Source organism: Meles meles, chromosome 16, assembly GCF_922984935.1.
Source record: "Meles meles chromosome 16, mMelMel3.1 paternal haplotype, whole genome shotgun sequence".
In the NCBI taxonomy this organism is placed as follows: domain Eukaryota; kingdom Metazoa; phylum Chordata; class Mammalia; order Carnivora; family Mustelidae; genus Meles; species Meles meles.
Genome location: NC_060081.1, coordinates 69507016 through 69534510, shown reverse-complemented (window position 1 = coordinate 69534510; position 27495 = coordinate 69507016). Strand labels below are relative to the sequence as shown.

General features: G+C 51.6%; 1 protein-coding gene and 1 pseudogene across 1 annotated transcript in view; both read right to left on the bottom strand.

Annotated features, from left to right (window-relative positions):
• EYA2 (EYA transcriptional coactivator and phosphatase 2) overlaps window positions 1-27495 on the bottom strand; it is a 273594-nt gene that overhangs the window by 18652 nt on the left and 227447 nt on the right. Inside the window, exons 11-14 of the mRNA XM_045981144.1 lie at window positions 10281-10339; window positions 6262-6422; window positions 2718-2832; window positions 1636-1757 (exon numbers count right to left, since the gene is read on the bottom strand). Coding sequence (XP_045837100.1) covers window positions 1636-1757; window positions 2718-2832; window positions 6262-6422; window positions 10281-10339 — 457 coding nt within the window. The remainder of the gene's footprint in view (window positions 1-1635; window positions 1758-2717; window positions 2833-6261; window positions 6423-10280; window positions 10340-27495) is intronic.
• Window positions 18647-20263, bottom strand: LOC123927101 (annotated as a pseudogene).

The window sequence follows — 27495 nt, the reverse complement described above, 5'->3', positions numbered from 1 at the left end:
AAAAAATAACGTTAAAAATTTCTAATTAAGGGCGCCTGGGTGGCTCAGTGGGTTAAGCCGCTGCCTTCGGCTCAGGTCATGATCCTAAGGTCCTGGGATCAAGTCCCGCATTGGGCTCTCTGCTCAGCGGGGAGCCTGCTTCCCTCTCTCGCTCGCTCTCTGCCTGCCTCTCTATCTGCTTGTGATCTCTCTCTGTCAAATAAATAAATAAAAAAAAATTTCTAATTAAAAGCATCTTAACTTGGGTTGCCTGGTGGCTCAGTGGGTTAAGCCTCTGCCTTCGGCTCGGGTCATGATCTCAGGTTCCTGGGATCGAGCCCCACATCGGGGTTCTCTGCTCAGCAGGGAGCCTGCTTCTCCCTCTGTCTCTGACTGCCTCTCTCTCTACTTGTGATCTCTCTCTGTTAAATAAATAAATAAAATCTTAAAAAAAAAAAGGCATCTTAACTAGATTTATTTTGTATTATTACATAGTTTTAGGTGATGTAAGAATAAAAAACCCCAGCCCCTCCCTCCAGGAAACCAATAGAACTTGCCCTGATGATAAATGATGCTGTTCATTTCTAGGTATTAAATTCTCTTATCTGATGGAAGCTCTGAGCCTAAGGCTTGTTCTCTTTGTTAATAAAGATTAACAAGCATTAAGAGAGGTGTCAAAGCAAGATAACACTAAACTGAGACTCTCTCCTTAAAAGAGAAAAAAAAAAAACAATAAAAAACCCAAATTTTCTCTCTGTGTGGTTCAAGGTTAGATTCAAGGTTATTTGACGACTTGTACCACCTAAATTAAAATCACCTCATGCGCCATGCTGTGGTGGAAACTATTTCTCTCTCTCTCTCTTTTTTTTTAAAGATTTTATTTATTCATTTGATAGACACACAGAGCATGAGCAGGAGGGAGAGGGAGAAGCACACCCCCTCCTGAGAAGGGAGCTGGACATGGGGCTTGATCCCAGGACCCTGAGATCATGACTTGAGCCAAAGGCAGATGCTTAATTGACTGAGTCACCCAGGTGCCCCTATTTTCCTCCTCTTAGTGATAGAGTTCCATGACTTACCTATGTTCGTGGCACTTAGCCATGGACTACATTTCCCAGCCTCCCATGCCACTACTCAAGGTCATGTGACTAAGCAGGAGCCAATAGGAGGTGAGCAGAAGCACCAGGTATCCCAAATTGAGTTCTGGCTTTAAAACATTTGACATGTATTACTCCTTCCTCCATCCCCTCTTCCCAGAAGTCGGAATGACTGTGTGGCAGGATTCTGATTTAACCACACATGAGAATAAAACCGCAGGGGATGGTGGAAAAATAAGGTGGGAAGAGGACAGAGTTGCCCCACTAGCCTGCATCAGTCACCTCTAGTCTGTTGACATGCGAGAGAGAAAGGAGCTCGGATTCTGATGTAAGCCCTTGTATTCAGTGTGTGTCTGTTATAGCAGCTTTGCAGGTATCCTTACTAATACCCACACTTCAGAAAACGATGGTCCTAACTACTTTCTCTGGGAGCTGAGGTTAAAGTGAGTGGTTTGCGGGATTGTTCTGGGGATCCGAGTCATGCCCATAGACCAGTTCTTTAACTTCCCAAACGCGGGATGTTCCTCCCTGCATCACCCCGAGGCTGGGTTCTCCCTACCTGTCTTGGTTGCACTGTAGATGTTTTCAATAGGAAACACGGAGCCCAGGCCATAGAGCAGGACTTTGGCTAAGGCAGGGATTAGTTGAGTGGTAGTGACCAGCACGTTGACACAGTTGGGCCTGAGGACAAAGAAGACTTAGGTCAGAACACCAAGGCCAGGCCTCCTCACCCTGCAGCATGAGCCTGGAGTTGGCAGGACCTCTGGTGGGATTTGGAGCTCTGGTTAAGTCATCTTCAGGCGAGGGGAGGCCCAAAGATCCTTCAGCTATTCCTCTCAAGCCTGAGGCTGCCTGGCACATTGAGACGCAATCCTGTAATATTATTTACAGAGTTAGAATGTAATACTTAAGTAAAACAAATGCTTCTTGTAAGGACACACACATAGCTTCAGCCACCTTTCAGGGATAGAAATGAGGAATACAGATCAGGTGTAGGACAACAGGGAGTGGTGAGGACTGGGGCAAATTGGAGAACGACTGCCAGTTCCGATATTTTGACAGAACCTAGAAATCTGGAGCTATGGACTCCTTCCCCAGTCTTTGGGACAAAATGTGTATCAAATAGGACACATCCGTGGGATGGAGCAGCTCACAGGCTGGTATCTTGTCACCATTCACATGCTGGGTCAGAAGATTTTTGGACGCTAGTGCAGAGAGTTATTTGTTCTCTGGCTCAGATGATCTTGTTAAAGAGCAAGAGGCAATTTATTGGGAGGCCTGGAATGAAACCAGATCCTCCTTACCTTGTAATCGCCCCCCCAGGTGATCCGCTATACAATGGTTTTCAGAGGGCTTTGTTGTGACCAGCAGGTGTTGTGGGCAACAGCAGATGGGACAGACCAGCCTATGTGCAAAGGTCTTTGGCTCCGCTGGACGCTGAGAAGTCTCAGCACCTGTTTGCTCAGCGGTGGTACAAGGTGTCCACGGTTCCGCGTGAGACCTCAGCTTTATCAAAGGTTCGGAAAGTGTGCAAGTGAGAACTGGGAGAGTCCAATTCTCCAAGTATGGAAATGGAGGAACCCCTGCCCTCAAATGGGAGAAAGTTCAAGGGCAGGAAGGCAAGCGGAGGCTCCCACCTACCGGGAATTGATGAGGTTGAGCGCCTTCAGAGAGTGGGTCAGCCAGAGGTCGGTCAAGGCTTCCAGCTCGGCTCTGAGCTGTAGCCAAGTCTCTCTTTTGGGAGCTCCTATCAAACCTATGGATAAGGGAAATAACGACGTGGTATTTATCATTTGAGAGGTCTGGGGGGTGGTGGTTAGGGAAGGGGAGTCTAGCTACAGGTCCCCTGAGGTTTCAAATCAGATGGTACCCGAGGTCAACTTTATCCAGTAATTTTAATCTTACTTTGGGATTGATTGATCAGTCATCCTCACCACTGACTGATCCATTCATCGACACAACCACCCGTCCACCCTTCCCTCCCTCTGCCCATCCATCCAACAAAGAATTTGGGAGTCCCTTCTGTGTACTCAGTATTGTAATAGGCACTGCAGAAACAGATGAGCAAAAATGCAGATTATAGCATTTATACTGTTACAGTGGAGACAAAAAATGAATAATAAAACATTTATTGAGTGCTTACTATGTGTATGGCCTGGGCTTTTAATATGATTTATTTCATTCATTTTCACAGTGACCCTAGAGGTGGACATTTTTTTTTTAATTGAGATATAACTGACAAGTAACACTGTGTAAGTCAGGTGGAGAAGCTGAGGCTTAGTGAGGTCAACAGACTTGCTCACCGCAGGAAGTGTGGAGACAGGTGTGGCACCAAGGCAGCGGCTCTCTAGACCTGACTGTCAAGTCTCTCAGCCATCAAGGCCCTTGAGATAAAGTTAAGCCTCCAGAGACCCGGCTCCTGTGCCTGCTTAGTCCCTGGTCTCCTCTCTTGCCATTCCCCTGGTGTCCTTCTGTTCCCTCCCTAGTGGCCTCCTCTTTGTCCCCTGACACACCAAGTACATTCCTGCCTCAGGACCTTTGTACACCTCATCTGAGAACCTAGACCCCTCTTCATATCTTATCTTCTCTTTTGGCTAAGTCCTTTACACTCCGTTTCAATGTCATTTCTTCTGGAAGGCCTGCCCTGGTCAGGTCTCTATTTTACACTCTCCCAACACCCTGCGTCTCTTGTCCACAGCACTTATCACAACTAGGATTTCACACACATCTGCGTGATCATGTGTTCAGTGTCTGCTTTGCCCACCACACTGTTGGCCCCACGAGGGCAGGGACTGAGCTGGTTTTGTTCACCACGGCAGAACCAGCCCCTGGGCGGCGCTATCGCGGGGGCTGGCGTGCGGTTGGTGCTGAATCGGTATTTGTTCAAGGGAGAAGGGATTCACTGGGACACACTGCTGGAGATGGTCTCTGGCTCGCCTTCTCTCTGCACCTTCCCCACAGCCCCTAATAATGATACAAACTGCTGGGCGCACAGGACCATAGAGTTTACAAGAGGCTTCACACGTGCTTCCACGGGCAGCCAGCTGGTCAACCCCTCCTACTTTGCACCTGCTAGGAAGTCTGCTTCAGGCTTCTGTCTGCTTGCCCCCGACCCGCAGCTTTTCCCCAGGCTGGTCTCCTTCCCCAGACAAGAGCAACATTCAAGAAATGCTCGCTGTGCAGTGGCACAGTTCCAAGCCAGTCCCATGTGTTAACTCCTATTATCCTGACGTTTATCCTAGCAGTCGGGCAGCATCATTATTCTCACCTTACACCTGAGGAAACTGAGGCACAAAGGGGTTAAGTAACCCGCTCAAGGGTTATAACAGAACGTGGCAGAGGGAGGTGTAAATTCAGGCAAAGGCCTCCGAACCCAGCCCTCCCTCCTGATGTGGATTTGTTAAGCCTTTTCTATTTTCATCCTGTTTCTTGGGGATGTCTCTCTTCTGAGCACAACTTCCCAAACCCTCGGGATCCTGGGGTGTGTGGTGACCCCCAGGCTGGAGGCTGTGGCCCTCACCAGGCTAGTTCTGTGATGCAGAGAGAGCTGGGGGAGAGGACCGGGGGAGGGAGCATGCAGAAACTGGGGTGGGGGGCAGGGGGCCTCCCCACGGCATCCTGCCAGCTGCAGGCTCCCTTCGCCTGTTGACACACTGGGCAGTTTCCCCTCAGCTTAGGGGACAGCAGAGCAGCCTGACAGGAGCCCTGGGTGCTTCCTGGGGCTTAACCTGGATAAGGAGCAGGTGGCTCCTGGGCTGTGTGATGCTGGGCGGGTTACTTAACGTCTCTGATCTCAGTTTCCACCTTTACACCACACAGACGAGCAAAGCACTTACTTCATAGGGATGTTGTAAAGAATAAATAAGATATTAGATGAAAAGCCCTCAGAACAGAGCCTAGTGTACACTGAGTGCTCAGCAGACATTAGCTCTCGCCAGGACTGCATTAGGACCACAGCCATGGACGGCAGACACAGAAGAACCTGAAAGACTCCCAAGCAAAACAAGAGGAGCTAGTGACCAATGCGACCATTTACTTGAGTCCCTGCCTCAGGCACAGAGTCATGACTTCTGTGCCCATTAACAAATGTTTCCATAACCCAGGGAGACAGAACTGCTTTTATCCCCATTTCATAGATCGAGACGCCGAGGCTCAGGGAGGTAGCCAGAGAGTGGAGGCATTGGGACTGGAAGTAGGTTCTGTCCAGTTTGAGACCCGAGATTCTTTCTGGGCTGGGGGAGGGAGCCCTAGAAGCTGTGCAGACACCACCTGCTGCCTACTCAGACCTTTTCCCTTTACGGGCCTGTAGCTGCTTCCGCACGTCGTGACCATGAAAACACCCTCACGTGTCTCCTGGGGGAGAAGCGGTATCTCCTCCTGTTAAAAAGCACTGGCCCAGAGAATTCCAGAAATAGCGATCTAGGGCCTGGCATTATAGAGCCAGCCTTGCCCACAGCCCCTTCCAGACTCCTCATTCTGGTGCCTTGACCAATGAATGCTCTCTTGCTGCCGAAGCCGGCGGCTTTCATGTTGACCGCACATCAGGGCCTGAACCTTGTGATCCCAACCCCGGCTGAGCCAGGCCAAGATCCGAGCTGGAAATGCCCCAGGTGGTTCCAGTATGAGAACCAGCGGCTTCCAGGCCTTCTCCAACGTCAGCGTTTCCACAGATTACCTGGGAGTCTTGTTTAAAATGCGGATTCTGGCCCAGGGGCCTGGAGGGGGGCCGGAGAGTCTGACAACACAGGCGATGCTCACGCGGCTGGTCTGCAGCCACTGTCTGAGCAGTGGGGGCTGACGCCTCCGGTCCCCCAACTCCAGCGAGTGACGGAGTCGCCCAGGGTGTGTTGGAGCACAGGTGGCCGGGCCACCCCAGCCCTGGACCACACCTGCTGTAGCCGTGGGGTGGGAGGCCGGCCCCCAAACCCTCTCCACTGCTCGTGGGCTGCGGGATCCTGGGCTGGCTGTGTTTTCTATTCCTCAGTCTCCCCTCAACTCCCAGTGAGGACGTGGAAATGCTCGTGTCCCCTTCCAGAGCGTGCCCCGGAGGTGTGCACTGAGCAAGCTGTTGTCTGCGCACGCAAGGGACCACGGCCGCCCTTGACCCTGCGTGGGCCAGGGGTGCGGCCTGAGCAGGGCAGTTCCCCCGCCCCCCGCCCCAGGGTGGGGGGCTCCGACCACTCACCGCCGACGTTGTTCTTGTAGGTGTTGTACATCTCCTTCACCCGCCGGTAGCGGAAGGCCAGCTTCCTCATCCAGTCCACGCCGCCGTGGACGCCGGAGCCCAGGCACATGTTGGCTCCTGGGGCCGAGCTGTGGAAGCCGTCGGCCGAGAAGTTGTATGTGCTGGGGGGAGGGAGGGGAGAGAGAGGGACTGTGGGCGAGGGCTTTGGAGCCGGAGTGTGAACCCCGGGCAGTGGGCAAGCTAGGATAAGCCCCGCCCCCCTGCAGAATTAGAAGCTAGAAGGGAATTCCAAAGAACGGTTGCAGCTGGTTCATCCTGACAGACGAGTCCAGAAGGAAACATGTTAGTTCCCGCTACTTCGATCCCCAAATCAGCGCTGCTCCGTGTTCCCTGGAAGGCCTGGCTGCCAACCCTTTCTTCCCACGCTGCGACGTCTCCCTGTTTTTCACAGAAATAATCATAGCCTGATTTTTCTGATTTGTTAAATGAGGCAGAGCTGACGGCTGGTGCTTCGCAGACACAGTCCTCCGGTCCGGATGCAGCATGCCGGCCTAAGCCGTGCTCTGTGTGGACCGGGGACGAGTCCGAGTGTCTCACGGAGCTGACGACAGAGGCGGCAGCTGGGAATGCGAACGGGGAGTGGGGGCGAGTCGCCGCCGACAGCAACCAGCACGTGAGAATGAAAACCCCAACGTACCAGGGACCCCCATCTTCTTTCCCCTCCGCCAGAAGCCCTGTTGGGGGTTTGCAAAATTACAACGTTGCAGGGGAAAACCAGAGCGTGACAAGGGATGTGTGTAGAGCATGACCCAAAGCTTCAAAAATGAGTCGCTTCCCAGGGGCACCTGTGTGGCTCAGTCGGTTCAGCGTCGGACTCTTTCTTGATTTTGGCTCCGGTCGTGATCTCAGGGTTGTGAGATCGAGCAGTGGGGACCCCACCGTGGGCGTGCAGCCTGCTTGAGATGGTCTCTCTCTTCCTCTGTGCCCCTCCCGACCCCCACTGAGTCTCTTCCTAGAAAAGAAGAGCAGAAGGAGACAGGCCAGTGTGGTTCTCTGGCTGTTTCAGGGAGTGAGTCTGGCTGATTTCCCCCCTCTTGTACTAATTCGCACTTTCTAGATGTTCTACGATGAGTTGAAGAGTGGAAATAAAGACACGTTATTTTTTACAAAGACATGCTGCAGCACGAATGAGGCAAAACTTGGAAATCTCACATCCGTCCCTGGGCTTCAGGGCCCTGCTGCTGCGGAGATCAAAGGGCATTTGGAAAGTGCGAGGTGCTGGGTCACACTTCCCGTGCGGCACCTGCCATGTCCAGGGCCCAACTGCAGCGTGATGGGATATGCCACTGTGACCCCCTGTACTGTGCCTGGGGCTCGGCCTTACTCGAGCAGAGGCCAGGCCCTTGGGGCCCCCCTGGGACATGCAAGCCAGGACAATGGCCCAGGTGACTTGATCCTCAAGGCCTCAGAGGTAGACCCTGGTGTGCCTCCTGACCCGTCTGCAGCCTCGTGTCAGGAGCAGTGAACTTGGGAGCCAGAACAGTCCTTCACCCCGAAATTCCTCCTTGGTCACGGCCTTTCCAGCAGCGGCCTGCTCTCCCTTCTTAGTCTCTTCAGAAGTCTCTGCGGAAGCCACGATCAGGTGTGACCTCCCGCGGGTGCTCACAGGAGACGGTGCCACGGACATGCGGGACTTCCTGGGCCGACCCACCACGTCGGACCCGCGGAGGGAGCTCCCTTACTGCTGGATGGGGTGGCAGGGTCCACACGGCACGGGGGAGAGTCTGTGACACGGAGCCATCGTAGGCAGAGTGGCCCCTCTGGTGGCTACTGATCCCGGGGGTGACCACCGCGAGAGGCTGGGCTCTCTCTCTCTCATCAGAGGTCGTGGCTCCCAGAAGGCTGTGTGGATCTGCTCAGTGAAGGTTCCGGGAGGGAGGTGGTCTGCTTTGGCACTGGTCTCCGCAGCGGCAGCAGCACGACACAGCTCACCGGCCAGTATTCCCAGAGGCTAGGACACGGCCATCAGCCAGGTCTTCAACGGCGACCACGTGACGAGCTGCCTGTGGAGCTTCTCCCACGTTCTCTTCAGATTTATGATGTATGCGCCAATGCCTTTTTTTTTTTAAAGATTTTATTTATTTAATAGAGAGCAAGAGAGGAAACACAAACAGGGAGAGTGGGAGAGGGAGAAGCAGGCTCCCTGCTGAGCAGAGAGCCCGATGGGGGGCTCGATCCCATGACCTGAGCCGAAGGTAGATGCTTAATGACTGAGCCACCCAGGTGCCCTGCGCCAACGCTCTTCCCTCCCCTCTGTGCATGTACGGTTCCGTGTGGAAGTCAAGGTTGGTGCCACCTAAGTGAGTTCTGGCTGCAAGGAATTTGAGGACATCCTCCTGCTCCCCAAGGGCTCGGGACATGGTGGAAGTTTCCTTTAAGTTACGAAGGGAACCCAGGACTACGCCTTAGGGACCCCTCTCGGAATAGTGTGGAAAGGCCAGATAATTGATTCTTGAGAAAGAACACAACATGCTAAAAACTCCGAGGACACCCTGGGGGAGGTGCCTGGATGTTCTGCCCAGAGAACAGGAGGGCAGGGAAGGACGTCCGTGAGCCCTACCACCCCCAACGTACCAGCTGCGTGAGGTTCGGCAGGTTACTTAACCTCTCTGTGCCTCCCATTCCCCAGCTGTAAAATGGGGAGGAAGAGAAGAGCATGTGTTGCTCCCTGTGGTAACCGTGAAGATGAGGGAGTTAATGTACAATAGACACCTGGGATAGGGCATGGTGCAAAATAAGGACATTACCAAGGTGGGTTTCTGCTGTGAACTGAAAAAAAAACAAGAAGGGGCATTTGATCCTTGGTGCCCGGCACATAGTAGGTACTCAAAAGAGACTTTTCAAATGAATGCAGAATGCATGGAGAATTTGGTGTCTATGGGGAAAACCATCCTTGGATGGTGGGTTCTGGAAGTGAGGTCCCAAACAGCTCAGCATGAGACGGCCCTCAGCGGAACCTGCTCTCAGTCCCACGCCAGCCAGCTACAGGGGAGATGTTATAAACACAGAATCCTGGTTGCTCGTTGCCATGAGGGGAAGAGTGGTTCCCAGTGATGACGTCGTGGAAAGGACACAATTAACCTTGATCTGGGGTTTATTTACTCCACAAATAGAGAAGCCCCGGCTGGCACTGAAGGCTTGCTCCTTAGCAGTCCTGACTGCGAGGGATTTTCAGGATGGCTAATTAATGCCTCCAGGGCCCAGTGACAGCAGCTTTGCTTTCTTTCTTTGTAGTAAGATGGAAGACACAGCTAGGAAGCAAACACTAAGTGAAGTTTCTGGTCCCATAAGCAAAACACCATGCAGTCTAGTAATATTTTTGATGGGGCGAGAGTTACTGGGCTGGGATCATTTTGGGTAAGCACAGAGTAACTATGGCTCCATTTTTATAAGGTTTTCTCAGGGGCAGGCTTGGAACATTCCAGCCACATTCCTCTGAAAGCTGTCTCGTTTTGAGCAGCTGGGTACCTTATTTCTGGAACCCATGTCCTACCCGTGTTTTCCCTTAGAAACTAGACATACCACTTACTTGGTCAAGAAATATTTTTTTGAGTATTGACTGTATCAACATTTATATTAAATAATATATGTATGCAAATGAAGCAATCAAGCCTTCGAAGAAGGGGTGCCAAACTCTTGGTGGTGGTGATTCTGGGAGGCAAGGTCAGAAGTGGTGTTTGATTTTTTTTTTTTTTACAATATGCATGCATTACTTTAGGCAGCTGACAAGAAACCGCCGAGAGGTGAACATGAGCAGAGTCATGGAGTCTCTGGAAATCTCTGTGACTGGGTGATGCGGAGGAGGCTGCAGGCTGGGGGTTGGGGCTGCGACCTGGGGCTCTGACCCAGGCAGGTACACTCACCCTTGTAACCCAGCCCGCCCCTCCTCTCCGCTTCTGGTGGAAGGCAAGCTCAATAACCAATCAAAAGGGGGCAGTTTGGGAACCCCAAATTCCTACCTTAGGTCTTGCCCGTTGTCATCAGATGAGACGTCGTCAACGTGGATCTGGTCACAATCCTATGGAGAATGTGGCAAGAGGAGAAAAAGAGGAAGTGTGGCTGTAGTCTCTGAGAGCAAGTCAGTTTCATAAGCTGACCACTGGCCTGGGAGTCAGGAGTCCTGGATTCTAGTGTGAGCTTTGCCTCTAAAGGTTAGGTGACCTCCCACGAAGTCTCATGCCTTCTGTTGCCTTTGGGACCCTTATAAATGAGGTTGGCTGTTGAGGGGGAGTGACCATGTAATATATCATGTACACGCAGGCTGCTCTGCAAGTCAAGGGACTGCTGTTAAGATTGCATTGGGAGGACAGGCACAAAACAGGACCACCCGCCTCTGCCCCTGGGTGTGTGAGGACATATGGGCATCCTGGCCCTGCGGTGGAAGGATTTGCCTTAATCGAGGTATGTCCTCTGCGTGGAAGGCTCTCCTGCCTTCATCGGCTCAGGGAACCTTGGATCGAATAAGCATTCCCTTCCAGAGGCACCCCCTTCCCCAGCCGCGCTCTGTGTCCCGTGATCTGCGGCCAGCATTGATCGGGTACTTATCATAATGTATAATGTATGAGGCTTGCCATTCCACAGACTCCCGTGCCCTGCTGCTCTCCGCCCCTCACACACCGCTCAGTTCTCTTTGGGGAAACACCTTAGCACAGGTGAGTTAAGACCGAGGGGAGATGACAGAGGCGGGCACGTGACCCAGGCCCAATCAATCAGAGGGACCCAGGAGCCTTCTGGCCTCAGGCATGGTGAGAAAGGGGAGCATGTGGTCTAAACTAGACCAGTGAGGGCTGGCCCGGGACTCTGGCTGAGACCTTGGAGAGGGGGCCTCTCCTTTACCGCAGCTGCCAGGTGGTGGGATTCAGCCTGGAGAAAAGCAGATCTGAGAGCTGGAGAGGGATGAGGCCCTGATCACAGTATTTGATTCCTCGGATCCAGCCCCAGCTGAAACCAGAAACCAGACCACCCTGACTGTGGTAACCTGAGTAATTAATACCCCCCACTCCACCTCCCAAATGTCCATGCCCCAATTCCAGGCTCCTTATATGGCGAAAGAGACTTTGCAAAGGGATTAAGTTAAAGGCCCTGAGATGGGGACATTATTCTGGATTATCCAGGTGGGCCCTAAGTGTAATTACAAGGGGTCCTGTGAGTAAGAAGCAGAGGGGTATTTGGCGATGGAAAGGAGAATAGGATTGGGATGGCATTGGGATGGCACAAGCCCGGAAATACAGGTGCCCACGAGACACCAAAAAAGGCCCAGACTCCTCCCATCAGAGCCTCCAGAGCAAACCAGCCTTGCCAGCGTCTTCAGCCCAGTGAGACTGCTTCTGGATGCCCGGCCTCCAGAACGATAAGGGAACACACAGCTTAAACCACTGAGTGTGTGGTGATCGGTTACAGCCGCCACAGGAAACGACTCCCTGGGCTCTTCGGTTTGAGCTAGTGGAGTTGGATTTCTGTCACTTTGCAACTGGGTGACACAACCGCCTCCACGAAGCTACACGCAACATCCAGCCATCCGTCACCTCTGCCCCTGCCAGGAAGTCCACCCAGGTGACAGGAGGACCAGGTGAAAACCTTGAGCGTGCTGTGCCTGCTCCGGCTCCTGGTGAACCCCAGGCTCCGGAATCTGACCACCTCCCGGCTGTGTGACCTTGAGCCAGTGGCATAACCACCCTGAGCCCCCAAGGTCGCCTAGGGAAATTCGAGACGGGGAAGCTCCTTGGGCTGAACACACCTCGCGCCGGGGCTGGAACGCGGCAGGTGTGGCAGGAATGGTAGTTTCCATTATGGTGTTAAGATTTAGGAATGTCCACATTTTGGTTGCAAGGTAATTTCAGGAGGCGGTGTCTCCTGGAAAACACTGCTAGGGAGAGGGGAAGCACATGGAACTCTGAGGTTGACCTCTAAGAAAAAAGCTGGTGGGGACATCTCTGGCTGGTGGATGGGAGGGTAGAATCTGTGGAAAAAATGGTGTTGTCAACGTTTGGAGCACATCTCTTTTTACTTAAGGAAGAGGCTTGAATTTATCTTCGAGAACAGGAGCTCTGCAGGGGATGGGAATGATGGGAATCCCTCCCCTCAGTAATTTTTAAAGACCTATAGGGGTAACCATGTTGTTATGGAGATGTGGGGGGTGGGGACAGTGGCATTTGGGGCAGCCTGGGCTACTCTGTGGGGATCAAGGCTGGAACCTGGGAGAAAGGGGTGGTGTGGCCACTGTTCTCTCTCTGGTCCCCTGAATGGGCTTCGGATTGCTAAGGGGTTTGCCGGAAGGTGAGGTTTGCTTCCAGAGTCCCTGGCCCACAGCCCTGTGGCAAAGTATGACCTTGAGTCCTGACACTTAGGACCTCTCACATCTGTGGGCCTGGGACAGCGCCAGGGCCTGGGCAGCAGCCGTGGGGAAGTCCGCCAGGCGGGCAGGAGGAAGTAGGGGCAGAGGGCAGAGAACATGGCGGATGTTAAGCGGCGAACCCAACTGAGGAGCTCTTTGGGGAGCACTGGGAAAAAAACGGGCTACGGAGTGACCGCTCTTGAGCTAGCTTACACCCAAACCTCTACTGTTCCTCATTCTGCATTTCCTTTCTTCCCATGGGCCCGGAATTCTCATCGATATTTGGTCGTCTCAGGTCTCCCCAAGACCTTTCCTAAAATAGCAGAACACAACGGTACACCCCAGCTTGAGAGGTTCCACAGTCACGCTGTCTAATACAGTAGTGATTAGCCACATGTGGCTATTGATGGTTATTTTTAAATAAACTTAAATTCAACAGCACACAAAATTTAGTTCCTTAGGCCTATTTCAAGTGCTCAGTAGCGACACGTGGCCACTGGCTACCGTACCAGACAGCGCATGTGTGCCCATCGTCACAGAAAATTCTAGTGGACGGTGCTGCTGTCGAGGGGTAAAGGAACCAGGCTGATTCTTCTGTGTTGATAAGCTCACTTAGGGAAGACCTCGCAAGCCGGCCTGGAGACCGAGCTTACTCAGCCCACGCTATGCTTGAAACATTTTTTGGGAACGATAGCCGATACGTAAACTCGGGAGACCTCTCTTTTTTTTGCCTTGCCTTCTCTCCCCCTTCTCCCTTCTTGTTCTCACTCTCTTCCTCTGTCTTTCCAGATTTTCGGCTACTCTGAGACTTTACACGCTCTGGCAGTGTGGAGCTTGCATTCATCCGTCCCAGCCGTCCTTGGCCCTTTCCAGGGCTCTGCAGGCTCCTCTGGGTTTTCTGCCCTTCAAGTCACCTGCTGACATGGCCCCAGTGGGCGTGCTAGTTGGAGCCCTCTGAGCTGCAGAAATCCTGCCTAGATGGAAGGGTCCTCGACCGGCAAGCCTGATATGTTCATGAAAATGGTCTTTAAAAGCCAACGCTGACTTTGAAGACCCAGGCACAGAGAAAACAAAATTAGTAGCAGACTTCTTCCCCCCGTCCATGGCTTTGCCTGAAATTGGAAAAACACCTCCTTCTGCTCTCCAGTCCTTGCCTCAAGCTCAAAAGCTGCTCCGGGGGTCACACGGGCTCAGGTCCCTGGGCAGGGTTCCCTGTGCTTTCCCTGATGTCAGGGGAAAGGCATGTGGGAAGCTCTGGTTTTCTCATCTGCAAGGGGATTGTTGGGGGCGCTAAAATGTGACAACAGTAGTGATCACATTTCGGGCTCCATAAAATACCATGGCGCTCAGCTAGACGCTACCTCATTCTCCACCAGCTGACCTGGATCCTGTTACCTGCTGGGCCTGGGCTGGCAGTGAGGGCAGTGCGACCGTGCCGAGGAGGGGAGCTCTGGGGGAGGAAGATCCTATAGCCCCCAATTCTCCTGCGTGGGGGGCCAGGCCTTGGAGGTGGGATGCTGGCTTTTCACAGCCTGGGGTGTTTCTTGCCTCTTCGGGGTCAAGTGTGGCCATCCTGCGGGGTCTGAGCAGGATCTGCTCATAAAGACAGAGGAAGGGTTCTCATGCCCCGACCTGGGTGAGACGCCTGGGCCTCCATGCAGTCCCCGCCACGGGGAATTCACACTTTCTGATCCAGAGAAACATCCGCGCATTGGCTTGTGCAAGAATGTCCGTCATCCCAGTGAAAAGCAGGAAAACGCCTCAAGTTCCCTCAACTGGATCATCGCTAAGTAAACTGTGGTACGTCCATTCAGCGGACTTCTGCCTGGCGGGTCAGAAGAGTCAGGGAGACTTTTATGTTAGCACGTGGAAGTATTCCCAAGACCTGCCACTGTGTGGGGGGAAAAGAGCAGCCTGGAGAACAATGCAGCCAGGTTCATACTGTACGTATGTTGTTGACCTAGGAACAACAGGGGGGCTTGGAGCGCTGACCCCCACGCAGTCAAAAATCTGTGTACGACTTCTGACTACCCCCAAACTCAACTGCTAATAGCTTTTGTTGATTGGAAGCCTTACTGGTAATATAAACAGTCAGCTGCCACATATTTTATATATTATATGTATTACATACTGTATTCTTTTTTTTTATTAAAGATTTTATTTATTTGACAGAGAGAGATCACAAGTAGGCAGAGAGGCAGGCAGAGAGAGGAGGAAGCAGGCTCCCTGCTGAGCAGAGAGCCTGATGCGGGGCTTGATCCCAGGACCCTGGGATCATGACCCGAGCTGAAGGCAGAGGCTTTAACCCACTGAGCCACCCAGGCGCCCCTACATACTGTATTCTTATAATAAAGTGAACTACATGAAAGAAAGTATTAAAATCATAAGGAAAATACTTTTTACTTTTAACAAATACAGGACTGTGCTGTATTTATTTAAAAATATGCGTATCTGGGGCACCTGGGTGGCTCCGTGGGTTTAGCTTCTGCCTTTGGCTCAGGTCATCATCTCCGGGTCCTGGGATAGAGCCCCACATTGGGCTCTTTGCTCAGCGGGGAGCCTGCTCCCCGCCACCCCCCTCTCTGCCTGCCTCTCTGCCTACTTGTGATCTCTGTCAAATAAATAAATAAAATCTTAAAAAAAAATCTGCGTATCTGTGGATCTATGCAATTCAGACTCATGTTGGGGTGCCTGGGCAGCTCAGTCAGAGATCAGTTGAGCATCTGACTCTTGGTTTCAGCTCAGGTCATGATCTTGGGGTCATGAGAGCGAGCCCCATGTTGGGCTCTGTGCTTAGCATGGAGTCTGCTTGTCCCTCTCCCTGTGCTCCTTCCCCCGCTCTCTCTAAAAAAAAAAAAATAAACAAACAAACATGTTGTTTAAGCATCGACCGTATTTATAAAAACCCATGAAAAACAAAGTAAAATATTTTATCTTTTACATATACACAAACGGAAAAAGAAAGATCTGGAAGCCTACACATCTGATTGGAAGCAGCAGTTCTATCTGGGAAGGCACTGGGGTTGGGTTAGTGGTCAGAGGAGGCTTTAAGTTCATCGAAATGCTTACTCCCTCCTTCTCTCCCTCCTCTGCTCTCTCTCTTTTTCTATAAGGATAATGCACATACGCATTGCCTTTGAAAACAGGAAATGTTTCATGGGAAGGAGACAGACAGGATCTAACACAGGAGCAGGGGGAGGGATGAAGGGAGAGGGAGAAGCAGATTGCTCTGCCAAGCAGGGGGCCTGATGGGCTACTTGGTCCCAGAACCCTGGAATTACGACCTGAGCCGAAGGCAGATGCTTAACCGACTGAGCCACCCAGGCACCCAGCACTCTGCCTATATTAAGGGGGATGCTGTTGACATGCCGGCTCACGGAGGAGAAAACGAAGTGGGGAGAAATGCAGAAACTTGTCGTTGTGGGCTGAGTTGTGACTGTGAAACCCCAGCCCCCAGGACCTGCAAACAGACCTTATTTGGAAATAGGCTCTTTGTAGATGATCAGGTTAAGGTGAGATCAGAGGGTGGTGGCTCTAATCCTTATAAAAAGGGGAAATGTCGACAGAGACAGACACAGGCGGGGAGAATGCTGGCTGAACATGAGGACAGAGAGGCATGGCACAGACTCTCCCTCACTGGCACCTTGATCTCAGACTTCTGGTCTCAAGAACCGTAACACAGTGTTCCTGTCGTTCTGGCCACCCAGTGCGTGTACTTTGTTCTGGGAGCCCGAGCAAACGGATACAGTGCCCTAGGCTACACAGTGCCGGAGAGGAGGAGCCCAGATCTACAAAAACCATTTGTAAAAACACTTCTTGTGGCCCCAGAACCACATCGCACAATGCATGGGCCAAGAGCTGGGAGGGCTCAAGGATGAAAAGTGGCTCTTGCCCTCCAGGTGCTTAACATATCACTGGGAAAGAGGAGGTACACGTACAGGAGAGGCGCACCGCTCATTCAACACACAGACCTACTGATCACCTACTATGTGCCCAGCACTAGGCTGGATCCTGCTTGTGTCCTGCAACAGTCCCCGACTCCTTGCTTCCCCTCAGATTCGTCCACGAACCCATCAGCAAATCCTGCTGGCTCTCCCATCAATGTACATCCACCGTAAGTCAATATATATTCACGATAAGTCAATGTGTGGTTGGTATATGTCCATGATCTGACCGTTCACACCTCCTCCACTGCTCCCACCCTGCTCCAAGCCCTCCTTATCTCCCGCTGAGATCAGTGCTCAGCAAACTACAGCCTCCCTGTGCGAATAAAGCTTTACTGCAACACCATCAAGTTCATTCATTTACTAGTGTCCATGGCTGCTCCTGTCCTACAACGAGAGAACTGAGTAGTCAAGACGAGACAGTGTGACCTGCAAAGCCTGAACTAGCTACTACCTGGCTCTTTACAGAAGAAGTTTGGGGACCTCCGACTCAGACTCTTGGGTCATCTCCTTACTCTCCCTGCTTCTCCCCTTTCAATGCCCCATCCTGCCAGCCCAGTCCACATCCTGCAGCCAGTGGTGTCCTGTTCACTCCAAAGTCAGGTCCCATCCTTCTCTACTCAAAACCCCACAGTGGCTCCCACCTCCCTTGGAATAAAAGCGCGGTCCTCACAAAGGAGGGCTCTGCGTGCTGCAACCCGTCTCCACCTCCCACCATCTCTCACTGCACTTGCAGACACGGCAGCCTCCTGCTATTCCTTCAACAACTGGTACACGCCCGCTGCAGGGCCTTTGCACCTGCTGTTCCTTCTATTTCAAATGCTTTTCTTTCCTTTTCCATTTGCCAAAATCCTCAAGAGGCTCTGTTGATATAATCTCCTTTGTAAAAACAGCTCCAGCTCCACATTGTATCAGGACACATAACTTGTCTTTGTTGTCCCACTTTGTGGGGCCTTTCGGGCTACTTAGGTCTGATATAATGGCCAACCTCTACTCTTATCCGGGAATTTTGAAAAACTCTAGAGATAGCATCGATCAGAGAATATAGCAGTTAAGAGCATAGACTCGGGACCCCAGGTTCAAGCTCTGGCCCTGCCACTCGGGAACTGAATGACCTTGGACAAAGAACTGAATCTTTTTGACTCTCAGCTTCCTCTCCACAACTGGGCTATGGAACACTACTTACCACACTGAGGTACTGCAAGGATTAACTGAGCCAGTAGAGCTAAGGCATTCTGAAAAGGAGAGAAAATGAAAATTCTTGCTATTATCACTACTTTGAATCCTATAGGCCTGAACTCTGTGCCTGGTACAGTAATGGTCAAAGTGGAACAGAGTTCACCATCTAGAGAGGCTCACGGACAGCCAACCCTGCAGATAAGGCAATTTAGAAAATGCATTCCTCAGTCAAACCCCACCAACATGTCAGGACGCCGTGCACTCATGCGTCTCAGGGAGCAGAGGGCAGGAGAGAACTGGTAGCAACGTTCAGGTTTGCATCTCCTGGATGTTGTAGTTGTGGTGTTCAAATGCCCCCCCTGGGCTTCAGTCCCAGCCCTGCCGTATTCTAGGTGCGTGAACCTGGGTGGCTTAGTTCACATCAAACTTTTAGTTTTAGAATGACTTTAGATTACAGAAAATTTGCGAATATAGTATAGAGAGTTCCCATATATCCCAAGCTCAGTTTCCCTTATTGTTAACATTATATACATATATAATGTTATATATGTAACATCTTACATATATATGCATTTTAAAGATTTTACTTATTTATGAAAGAGAGAGAGAGGAGGAGAAGTAGAGGGGGGAGAGGGACAGACTCCATGCTGAGCACGGTGTCAGACGTGGGACTCGATCTCAGGACCCCGAGATCATGACCTAAGCTGAAACCAAGAGTCAGATGCTTAACTGACTGAGCCACCCAGGCAGCCCAACATCTTATATTTGTATGGTGCACCTGTCACAACTAATAACTATTACTATATCCTTATTAACTAATGTCAATTCCTTTTTTTAAAAAAAAACCAATCACAAGTTGAACGGCAATTTAATTTTTCTTCTCAACATTCTGTTCTGCAGCTTCCTTGGCCCTTTTTGCCCAGAAGCCAAAGGGCCGGACATTGGCACGGGCCACATGAAGACTGGCAGACAGTCTGCATTTCTTCTCCTCCGGGAGGACCCCGACTCTTTCCGTATGGACATTCCATGTGGGCATGACCCGGCCCGTCAGCTGGGGGCCCAATCCGAGTTCTTCTGCAGAGCTAGTCGGTAGGGAACATGTGGACATGTTCGGCTTTCTTGGAGCCACTGAGATCCCAATGGTCTGTGCCACCTTCTCGGGGATGCCAGGTACCAGTAACCCTTCCAAGCAAAAGCCCCTGCCGCGATGGGCCGGATGGGCTCCGATGCAGGGCGCGGTCAAAGCAGTGCGCCTTGGCTCGCTGGGCCCCGCCTCTGTGGGTCTGCCATGTCCGCTGCTGGAACCACGTCGCCACCTGCTGTCAGTCCTCGTGGAAACGGGGCTTCAGGATCATCCTGGCCGGGCGCGTGGCTGCCACCTCTGGGCCTCCTCCGAGATAAGCCGGCCCAACGAATGTCCATTGTTTATGCAGAAATCTTTAGTTTTCTCCCTCATGTCCTTTTTCTCTTCCAGAATCCCCTCCAGGGCATCACGCCACATTCTGTCCTCTTCTCTCTTTAGGTTCCTCCGGGCTGTGACAGTTTCTCAGACTTTCCCTGGAGTTGCTAACACTTTCAAGGGGTACCAGTCAGCTGTTTTGCAGAATGTCTCCCAATGGGCATTTGCCCGTTGTTTCCCTCACGGGTAGACGGGGTTACAGGTTTCGGTGAGCAGGACTGCAGAAGGAAATGCCATTCCCTCTGCATCATGTCAAAGGTGCATCCTATCAACATGACTTCCCACTGCTCATGTTGACCTTGACCTCCTGGCTCAGGTGGTCTCCATCAGGTTCATCCACTGACTGTAAGGTGACTCCTCTCCTTTCCACGCTGCACTCTCTGAAAGGAAGTTACCATGCAAAGCGCACAGTTGGGATGGAGAATCTAAATCAATGATTCAGGGGGTGCCTGGGGGCTCGGTCGGTTAAGCATCTGACTCTTGGTTTCGGCTCAGGTTGTGACCTCAGGGTCATGAGATCGAGCCTCACTTTCTGGCTCTGTGCTCACTGGGAAGTCTGCTTGAGATTTTCTCTCTCCCTCTGCCCTGCCCCTCCCCCATCCACATGTACTCTCTCTCAAATAAATAAAATCTTTTTAGAAAATAAATGATTCAGAATTTTCTGCATGGGAGAGTCTCCTATTCCCCCCCACTTACTTATTGGTTTTATCGTTATCTGTATCATTGTGGACTCATGGGCGCTTTTTTATACTCAGAGTGCAGTAGTGTGTTCCTTGTTTTCGTAGCCCAAGTGATCCAGCTTTGGCTACTGGGAACTCCTCCAGGGAGCTCCTGGTCCCTCTGACATCCTGTGTCCCTGTGCGGTTTTGGGAGCACTTCCTGACTTTCTGGAACCTAAGACGCTCCACATGTATTATGTGTATTTCTTGGTCCAGCCCTACAATCAGCCACTTCTCCACGGAGCCCTGGTTCCTCTTCCTGGAAAATGGTCACAGAACCCAAGATCTGGGTGCCTGGGGTGCCCATCGCCACCAGAGTATCAGCGTTTCAGGGCTGTCTTGGGTGACAAAGTCTCCAGTTTCTTTTTTAAAAAATTATGAAACATGGTTCGCATACCCATTTGTAGGTGTGTCACAAAGCATGTGGCAGGCCTGAGAAATGGTACCAGTTACAACCCAGATCCCTCTTTCACCAGCGTCCAAAATCGAAGCCCAGAGAGGGCCTAAGTGGAACTTACATGAAAAGTCTCGAGGCACGGGGGAGAGTGTCTGCGGGACTGCAAGGTGTCCCGCCTTTCATTGGCAGTGATGGTGATCTGTCTGTTTGTCCTGTGCTCGAGGTCCAGATTTAATTTCCAGGGGAGGCTCATCTCATAAAATGTGGGGGGAGAGCGTCTCATCTTTTTATTTGCTTTTCAGCTTGTGCAAAATGGGATTGATCCTTTCCTTGAATGTTTGGTGGGATTCCTGTTTACCACCAGCTCAACCTGGTGCCTCTTTTGAGACTATGTCCTTGACTGCCATTTTAGTCTCTCACCATCATTGGTTTATTGGTTTATTTATTTTTAAATTTCCCCTTGGGTTAATTCTGGTAATTTAGGTCTTCCCACCAAGTGTCAACCTCATCTAGGTTTCAAGTTCATTGGCGTAATACTGTACAGTATTCTCCTAATTTAAAAAAAATGCATCTCGGGGCTCCTGGGTGGCTCGGTGGGTTAAAGCTTCTGCCTTCGGCTCAGGTCATGATCCCAGAGTCCTGGGATCGAGCCCCATGTCGGGCTCTCTGCTCAGCGGGGAGCCTGCTTCCTCCTCTCTCTGCCTGCCTCTCTGCCTACTTGTGATCTTTTCTGTCAAATAAATAAAATCTTAAAAAAAAAAAAAGCATCTCCCCTGAATCTACAATAACGTCCATACTTTCATTCTGGATGTGGCTTATCACCTTGACCTCTTTTCTTTTTTCCTAGCTCATACTTGCCAAACGCTTATCTTCCTTCATGGTCTTTCTGATTTTCCTGTTTTACTAATAGAAACGTAACTTAAGGCCGGCTCATCTTTTCCTGACCTCCCGCAGGCTTGGATACTTGGCTTTCCCATCGTCATTCAGTTCCGAACAGCAAGCTCGGGCACAAACACGTATCAAGACTCGTTCCGCTTAAGCCGACGACAGCCAGGGTTTCCCCAGCCTGCGCTGCTGAGGTCTGATCCTGTTTCTTTTTGTCCTTGGCTGCCTGGAGACACGAATGCCAAAAGGAAACTGTTGACAAATTTGCTTTAGAAAAATCACTCTTAAAAAAAAAGAGAGAGAGAGAGAGAGAGAGAAATCACTCTTGTGACCCGACACCCCTCCTCTTTCGAGGCAGGTATGTTTCCAAGTGAGATCGTGTCCTGCGGCCTCTAGATGGGCCGGAGAGGGGCCTGCTCCCTGGGAGGGAAACCCGGGCTGTCGCTCAAAGTGTTGGGGACTCATGTGCGGAGCACTGAAGAGGCCGTGGGCAGCGCCGCGTGGTCGGCCGGCTGGCGGGATGCCTGGGAGAGCCGCTCGGCGCTGACACTGAGAACTTACTCCCCCGCAGAGCCGTACAGCAGACGGCAGCCATCGGACTGTGCAGCTGGTGAGCAGCCGCGGCTTGCCCGGCCTCCAGCCCCCCTGGACTCCCTCTAGCGAGATCCTTCCTGAAACTCTGGCAGCACGTCAAAACGCTCCCCCCTGGGCCCGCCTGCCCGCCCGGCCACTCCAGAATCTGGCCCCAAACCTTTAGGTCCCTCTTGTTTCTTAGAAAAGACTCTTTTCTTCCCTGCTCTCTGCCGATCGTGTGCCTTCCTTGCCCCCTCGGCTCATCTCAAAACTGTGCTGGAGTGAGCTTGGCCTGGGCTTCCGCCCGCATGCTGCTCGTACCGTGCGATCTCTCTGGGCCTCAGGTTCCTCATCTGTCAAACAGAGCCGAAGAACCGTCCCTCGCAGGCTGTGGTGAGAGGTGAGTGAGGAAATGCACATGTGCTGCCCAGGCGGGAGCTCAATAATGTCTGTGCCGGGCAGGTTAGCATCGTGGTGCCTCAGTTTTCCCATCTCAGAAATGGGGGTACACCCCAGTATTTAGTGTCTGCGGCGGCGAAAGGCCTGAGTGAGTGAGTGCAGGCGGCCCCGTGGACAGTATGAGGTACGTGTCAGCTGGGGCTGTGACCGTGTTTATCATTCCTGGTTGTGTCCTGCGCTCAGATCCTGCCACGGCTGGCGTCCTTCTTTCTAGAAATGCATTCAGATCCTCTATGGCTCTGTCCACCTTCCGGGTGGGGCGTGAGGGCGCTGTCATGGGTCCTCAGGCTTCTGTTGTTTCCTGTGGGACTTCTGTTTTGTGTATACAATGGGAAGGTGGTGTGTTAACTCCTGGGGGAGCTTTTGTCTTTGTCTTGTGCATTTACGTCAGGAGTTTCTTCTCTTGCTGTCGGACCTTGCTTGTCTTTCTCCACACGTCGTCCTGGCTACACCAACTCTCTCTGTTCTCTCTTTCCCTATGAACCCATCATCTACAGCACTGTGCTGAGTCTGGGGAACCTTCTTTCCCCAGCCAGATGGCGGTCACTCCCCGTGGGAGAGGCAGCAGAACACACTGGGTAAGCCCTCAGACTCCGGAGCCAGGCTGCCTGGGTCTGAATACTGCCACCGCCAACTGTATGACTCTGGGCTGTTCACGTAACCTCTCCATGACTCAGTTTCTTCATTTGTAAAATGGGTGTTTTAGACTGAATGTGTGTGTTCCCGCCACAACCCATAAGGTGAAGCCCCGAATCCCAGTATTTGGAGCTGCGGCCTCTAAGAAAGTAAATGTTAAGGTTAAATGAGGTCAGAAGGGTGGGGCCTGATCTAATGAGATTAGTGCCCTTCAAGGAAGGGACGTCAGAGAGCCCCCTTTCTCAGTCTCTGCACACACACTGAGGAGAGGCCACGAGAACACGGGGAGTAAGTGGCCTTCTACAAGCCAGGAAGAAAGTCCTTGCCAGAAACCAGCGCCTCGGTTGGGGACCTCTAGCCTCCAGAACTGTGAGAAAATTCCTTTCTGTTGCTTAGACCATTCAGTCTGTGGTGTTCTGTTGTGGTAGCCTGAGCAGACTAAGACAACACGTAACAACGAGGATTACACAAGTTATGTGCCCCACATCGGGTTCCCTGCTCAGCGGAGAGCCTGCTTCTCCTCTCCTCCCTGCTCCTGCTCTCTCTCCCTATCTCTAGCTCTCCAATACATATATAAATTCTTTAAAAAAGGAGTTAAAATTAAATACAATAGAAATTCCGGTCTCAGTTGCGCTAGACATAATTCAAGGGCTTCCTAGCCCCACATGGCCAGTGGCCACTGTACTGGACAGAACATTTACAGCACTGTAGAAAAATCTTCCAGACGGGACCGCTCTAGACCATCGGTTTCCAAATGGTTTTGACCATGACTTTCAGTAAGAAATACATTTGCAATCACACAGAGATTTTAATTACCAAAACATAATTTCTACGACTGGAACAATTTTCCAACAATATTCACCACTACTGTTTGTGACGTACCCAATCATACTCTAGTTTACTTTTTTCTCCTTAAGGATGCTGGTCTTCACCTTTTAAATGGTCATGGTTTGCTTTTTCCAAAATGCTAGTGCTCCCTGCGTGGTAGGAAGCGGAAGTGTGGGAAGGAGAGAACGACTGATTTTGAAGGATTTTCCTCATTTCAGTCCCACTGGGACCTGCCGACGAAGTGGTGACTTGGCCAAATTCAGTGCCTTGCTCAAGGTCTTAGAGCTAAGAAGGAGCGGGATGGGGATTTGAACCAGGATCCTTCTGATCCCGGGGTGGCATCCCATTCTCTTCCCAGTGCGAGGCCTCTCTGGGGAGTGGGAACCTCCACGGCTGTGGTTCCAGGCTCTGGTCCTTCGTGTGGCACCGTCTTGGAGTTTGATCTATGGAAGCCCCTTTCATTTACTTCTCATTTTATCTTGAAATCTATTCTCCTTTTCAGACGTTGAAAACCCTCATTTCAGGATCCCCTGGGTGGCTCAGTCCATTAAGCATATGACTCTTGATTTTGTCTCAGGGGCATGGGATCGAGTCCCAAGTCGGGCTCCCCGCTGGGCGTGGAGTCTGCTTCAGATTCTCTTTCTCCCTCTCCCTCGGCCCCTCTCCCTCGGCCCCTACCCTCCACTCTAAGAAAATAAAAAATAGGGGCACCTGGGTGGCTTAGTGGGTTAAAGTCTCTGCCTTCAGCTCGGGTCATGATCCCAGGGTCCTGGGATCGAGTCCCACATCGGACTCTCTGCTCAGCATGGAGCCTGCTTCTCCCCTACCCATGCCGCCTGCCTCTCTGCCCACTTGCGATCTCTGTAGGTCAAATGAATAAATAAAATCTTAAAAAAAAATAAATAAAACGTTTACCTTATCCTAAGTAATATCACCTATGAAATCACTGGCTTAATGGCTCAATCATTTCCGCCCCCAGACACGAGGAGGAAAAAAACCCATTCGCTTAACAATTTCTTTTTTCTTTTTAGCATTCAAGTAAAAGCCAGCTGCCTGAAACCTGCATTGGGCTGTCCACTGTGTGATCCAGGAATCTGGTGCACCTGGCCGGCGGCTCTCAAGGCCTCAGCGCCATGATTCTCCAGGGGGTGCCGCCGGCTTTTTGGGTGTGACGGTTCCTCACGCGCAGGGCAGTCCACAGGGCCGGGTTATTTGGCATTCCTGGTCCTGCCTGCTGCAAACCAGTAGCTCTTCCCCTTCCTGGACGACTGGCACCCTCCCTCCCATTTCCAAACATTTCCTCCTGGCAGGATGGCCCTGCCCCCGGGTCTAGTGAAAACACACCGATGACGAGGATAAAGACGTTGCAAACCCCGACAGCGGGTGCTCTCGGAGAGGACATGGTAACAGCGCCCACCCTCTCCCACACACTGAGCTAGCCCTGGCTCACCACGGCCTCCGTTTCACGTCTTTCTCTTGCCCAAACCGAGAGCCTTCTTGCTGGAATTTGGAAACGCTCCCTTTCACACCACTGACACAATCTCAGCCATGCAACAAGCTCTAGATTTTCAAATCTATTTTAAATCAAAGATATAGTATCTTGAAACAGAAAGAACGAATTCTCATCTTGAAGGTTTGCATTTTTTAAGAGTGCAGGCCTTGGGAGTCCAGCGAACTCTGGTTTGAATCTTGGGCTTAATACTTACAGCTGCCGTGAGCTCAGGCAAATCCCTAACCCTCTCTAACCTTTACTTTCCTCATCTGCAAAATGGGGGGAAAGAAACATGATGGACCGCACGGGGTTGTCACAAATTCCTGGCACCTTTGCAGGATCCTATATGCACATGATGATAAGGAAAATAGTTAAAATAAAATAAAACTAATAATACTGATAACTATCAGTTATGTCATGCTATTATGTTCTAGGGGCTTTATATACATTAATTTGTTTAATTCAGAGTAAGTTTTTGAGGCAGGAATTATAATTATTCCCATTTTGCAGATGAGGACAGAGGCACAGAGAGGTTAAGTACTCACCCGAGGTCACACAGCTTTTAACTGCAGAGCTGGGTCATGAACCCAGGCCATTTGCCCCAGAATCTTTGCTCTCAACCACTGCCTCATATTGTCTCTGGTAAAGGTCCACCAGACAGGGGAGGTTTGCAGTTCGCCCTTTGACTTTTTGCACCCATCAAAGACATTTCAAAATCTATTGATAGCATGCCACCTCTGTGCCGGGCATTTGGGTTGGGTAGGCACTTACTAGAAATGCTTCACGCTTCCTGTAAAGTGGGCTGCACTGGCTGCCTACGTTACCTCCTTTATCTGCCAACAAGGGAGAGCCCAGTAGCCCCTGAAGCTGAGTGGGCACAGGCAGAGTCTCAGGGGGTCCAGGAACGGGGTCCAGGAACAACCGCCGAGAGGGTCCGTTCCCAGGTCTGGATCTGGACTTGCTCCTAGTGACTCCCATCTCTCTGGGTGACTTGCAAGCCTTGGCAGAGACCTTTCACAGCTCCAGGTCTCCAGGGGCAGAGGGCAAACGACACTCAACCCTGTGGGTCTGGTTACAAACAGTCCAGTCTCTGCTGTCACTGTTGGGGACTTAGCAGGGCCAGGCAGTCCGCGTGCCAGCGCAGGGCATCCTCGTACAGCGGAGGAGCTGGGCCCAGGAGCAGGACTGTACACACTCCAGCTCTGATCTTACAACAGCCTACAAGGTCTGTTTTCATCCTCGTTTTACAGAAGAGGCAACGGAGGTCCAGAACATGAACGTGAAGTCATATCGTGTCTAAGATCACTCAGTGAACAGCAAAATGGGTTCACACCGAAGTCTGCCTTCGACCCCTGTGCCTCCGCCGCCGCCTTACTCGTTGGGTGTTTTCTCTGCTTTGAAGGTCACGGTTCTCTGCCAACCTTGCTTTTGCAAGCACCCCATTCATTCTGGGCTAGACCGAGGAAAGAAAGCTCTCTCTGCCACAGGAAGTTCCTGCTGTCACCCGGCCTTTGGACAGGTGGAGACCGGCTTGGGCATAAATGCCAGGGCCTCCCAGCTGCGGACAGCACCTGCGGGTGCTCAAGTCCCCCAGCACAGATGCGTGTGGGGGCGGGGAGCTCTCAGGACTCTGCTTCCTTCCTGCCACTGGCAACACACTGAACCAGCCCAGGGGGCAACCCGTGCTCCCCACCTTCTAGCCTATACCTCGGCGGGGTGCGGCTGGTGTCTGGCCCTGGGCAGAGAGTCCTGAGGTCTCTTATTCACTGCAAAATTTCTTTTTACAATGGAGCTGGGTTCTCATTCAGCTCCAAGTATACTTTCTTTTGCCTTCTCTTGGTTTCATTGGGTTTATGGGGAGATAGAAGAAGAAACTGAACTGTTGCATCTCCCAAAGCTACACGGCTTAATATTTGGGGCAAATCCTAACCCTAGAGGAATGGGATGCTCCCACCACCTTCTTTAGGGACGCACACCTGCACACATACATATAGGGTACATTCAGTTTCAGGGGTTCACGTACTCTTCACAGAAGGGGTGTGACCCGAACCATCACTCTTTTTTTTTTTAAAGATTTATTTATTTGACAGAGAGAGATCACGAGTAAGCAGAGAGGCAGGCAGAGAGAGAGGAGGAAGCAGGCTACCCGCTGAGCAGAGAGCCCGATGTGGGGCTCGATCCCAGGACCCTGAGATCATGACCTGAGCTGAAGGCAGAGGCTTAACCCACTGAGCCACCCAGGCGCCCCCCGAACCATCACTCTTGAGCT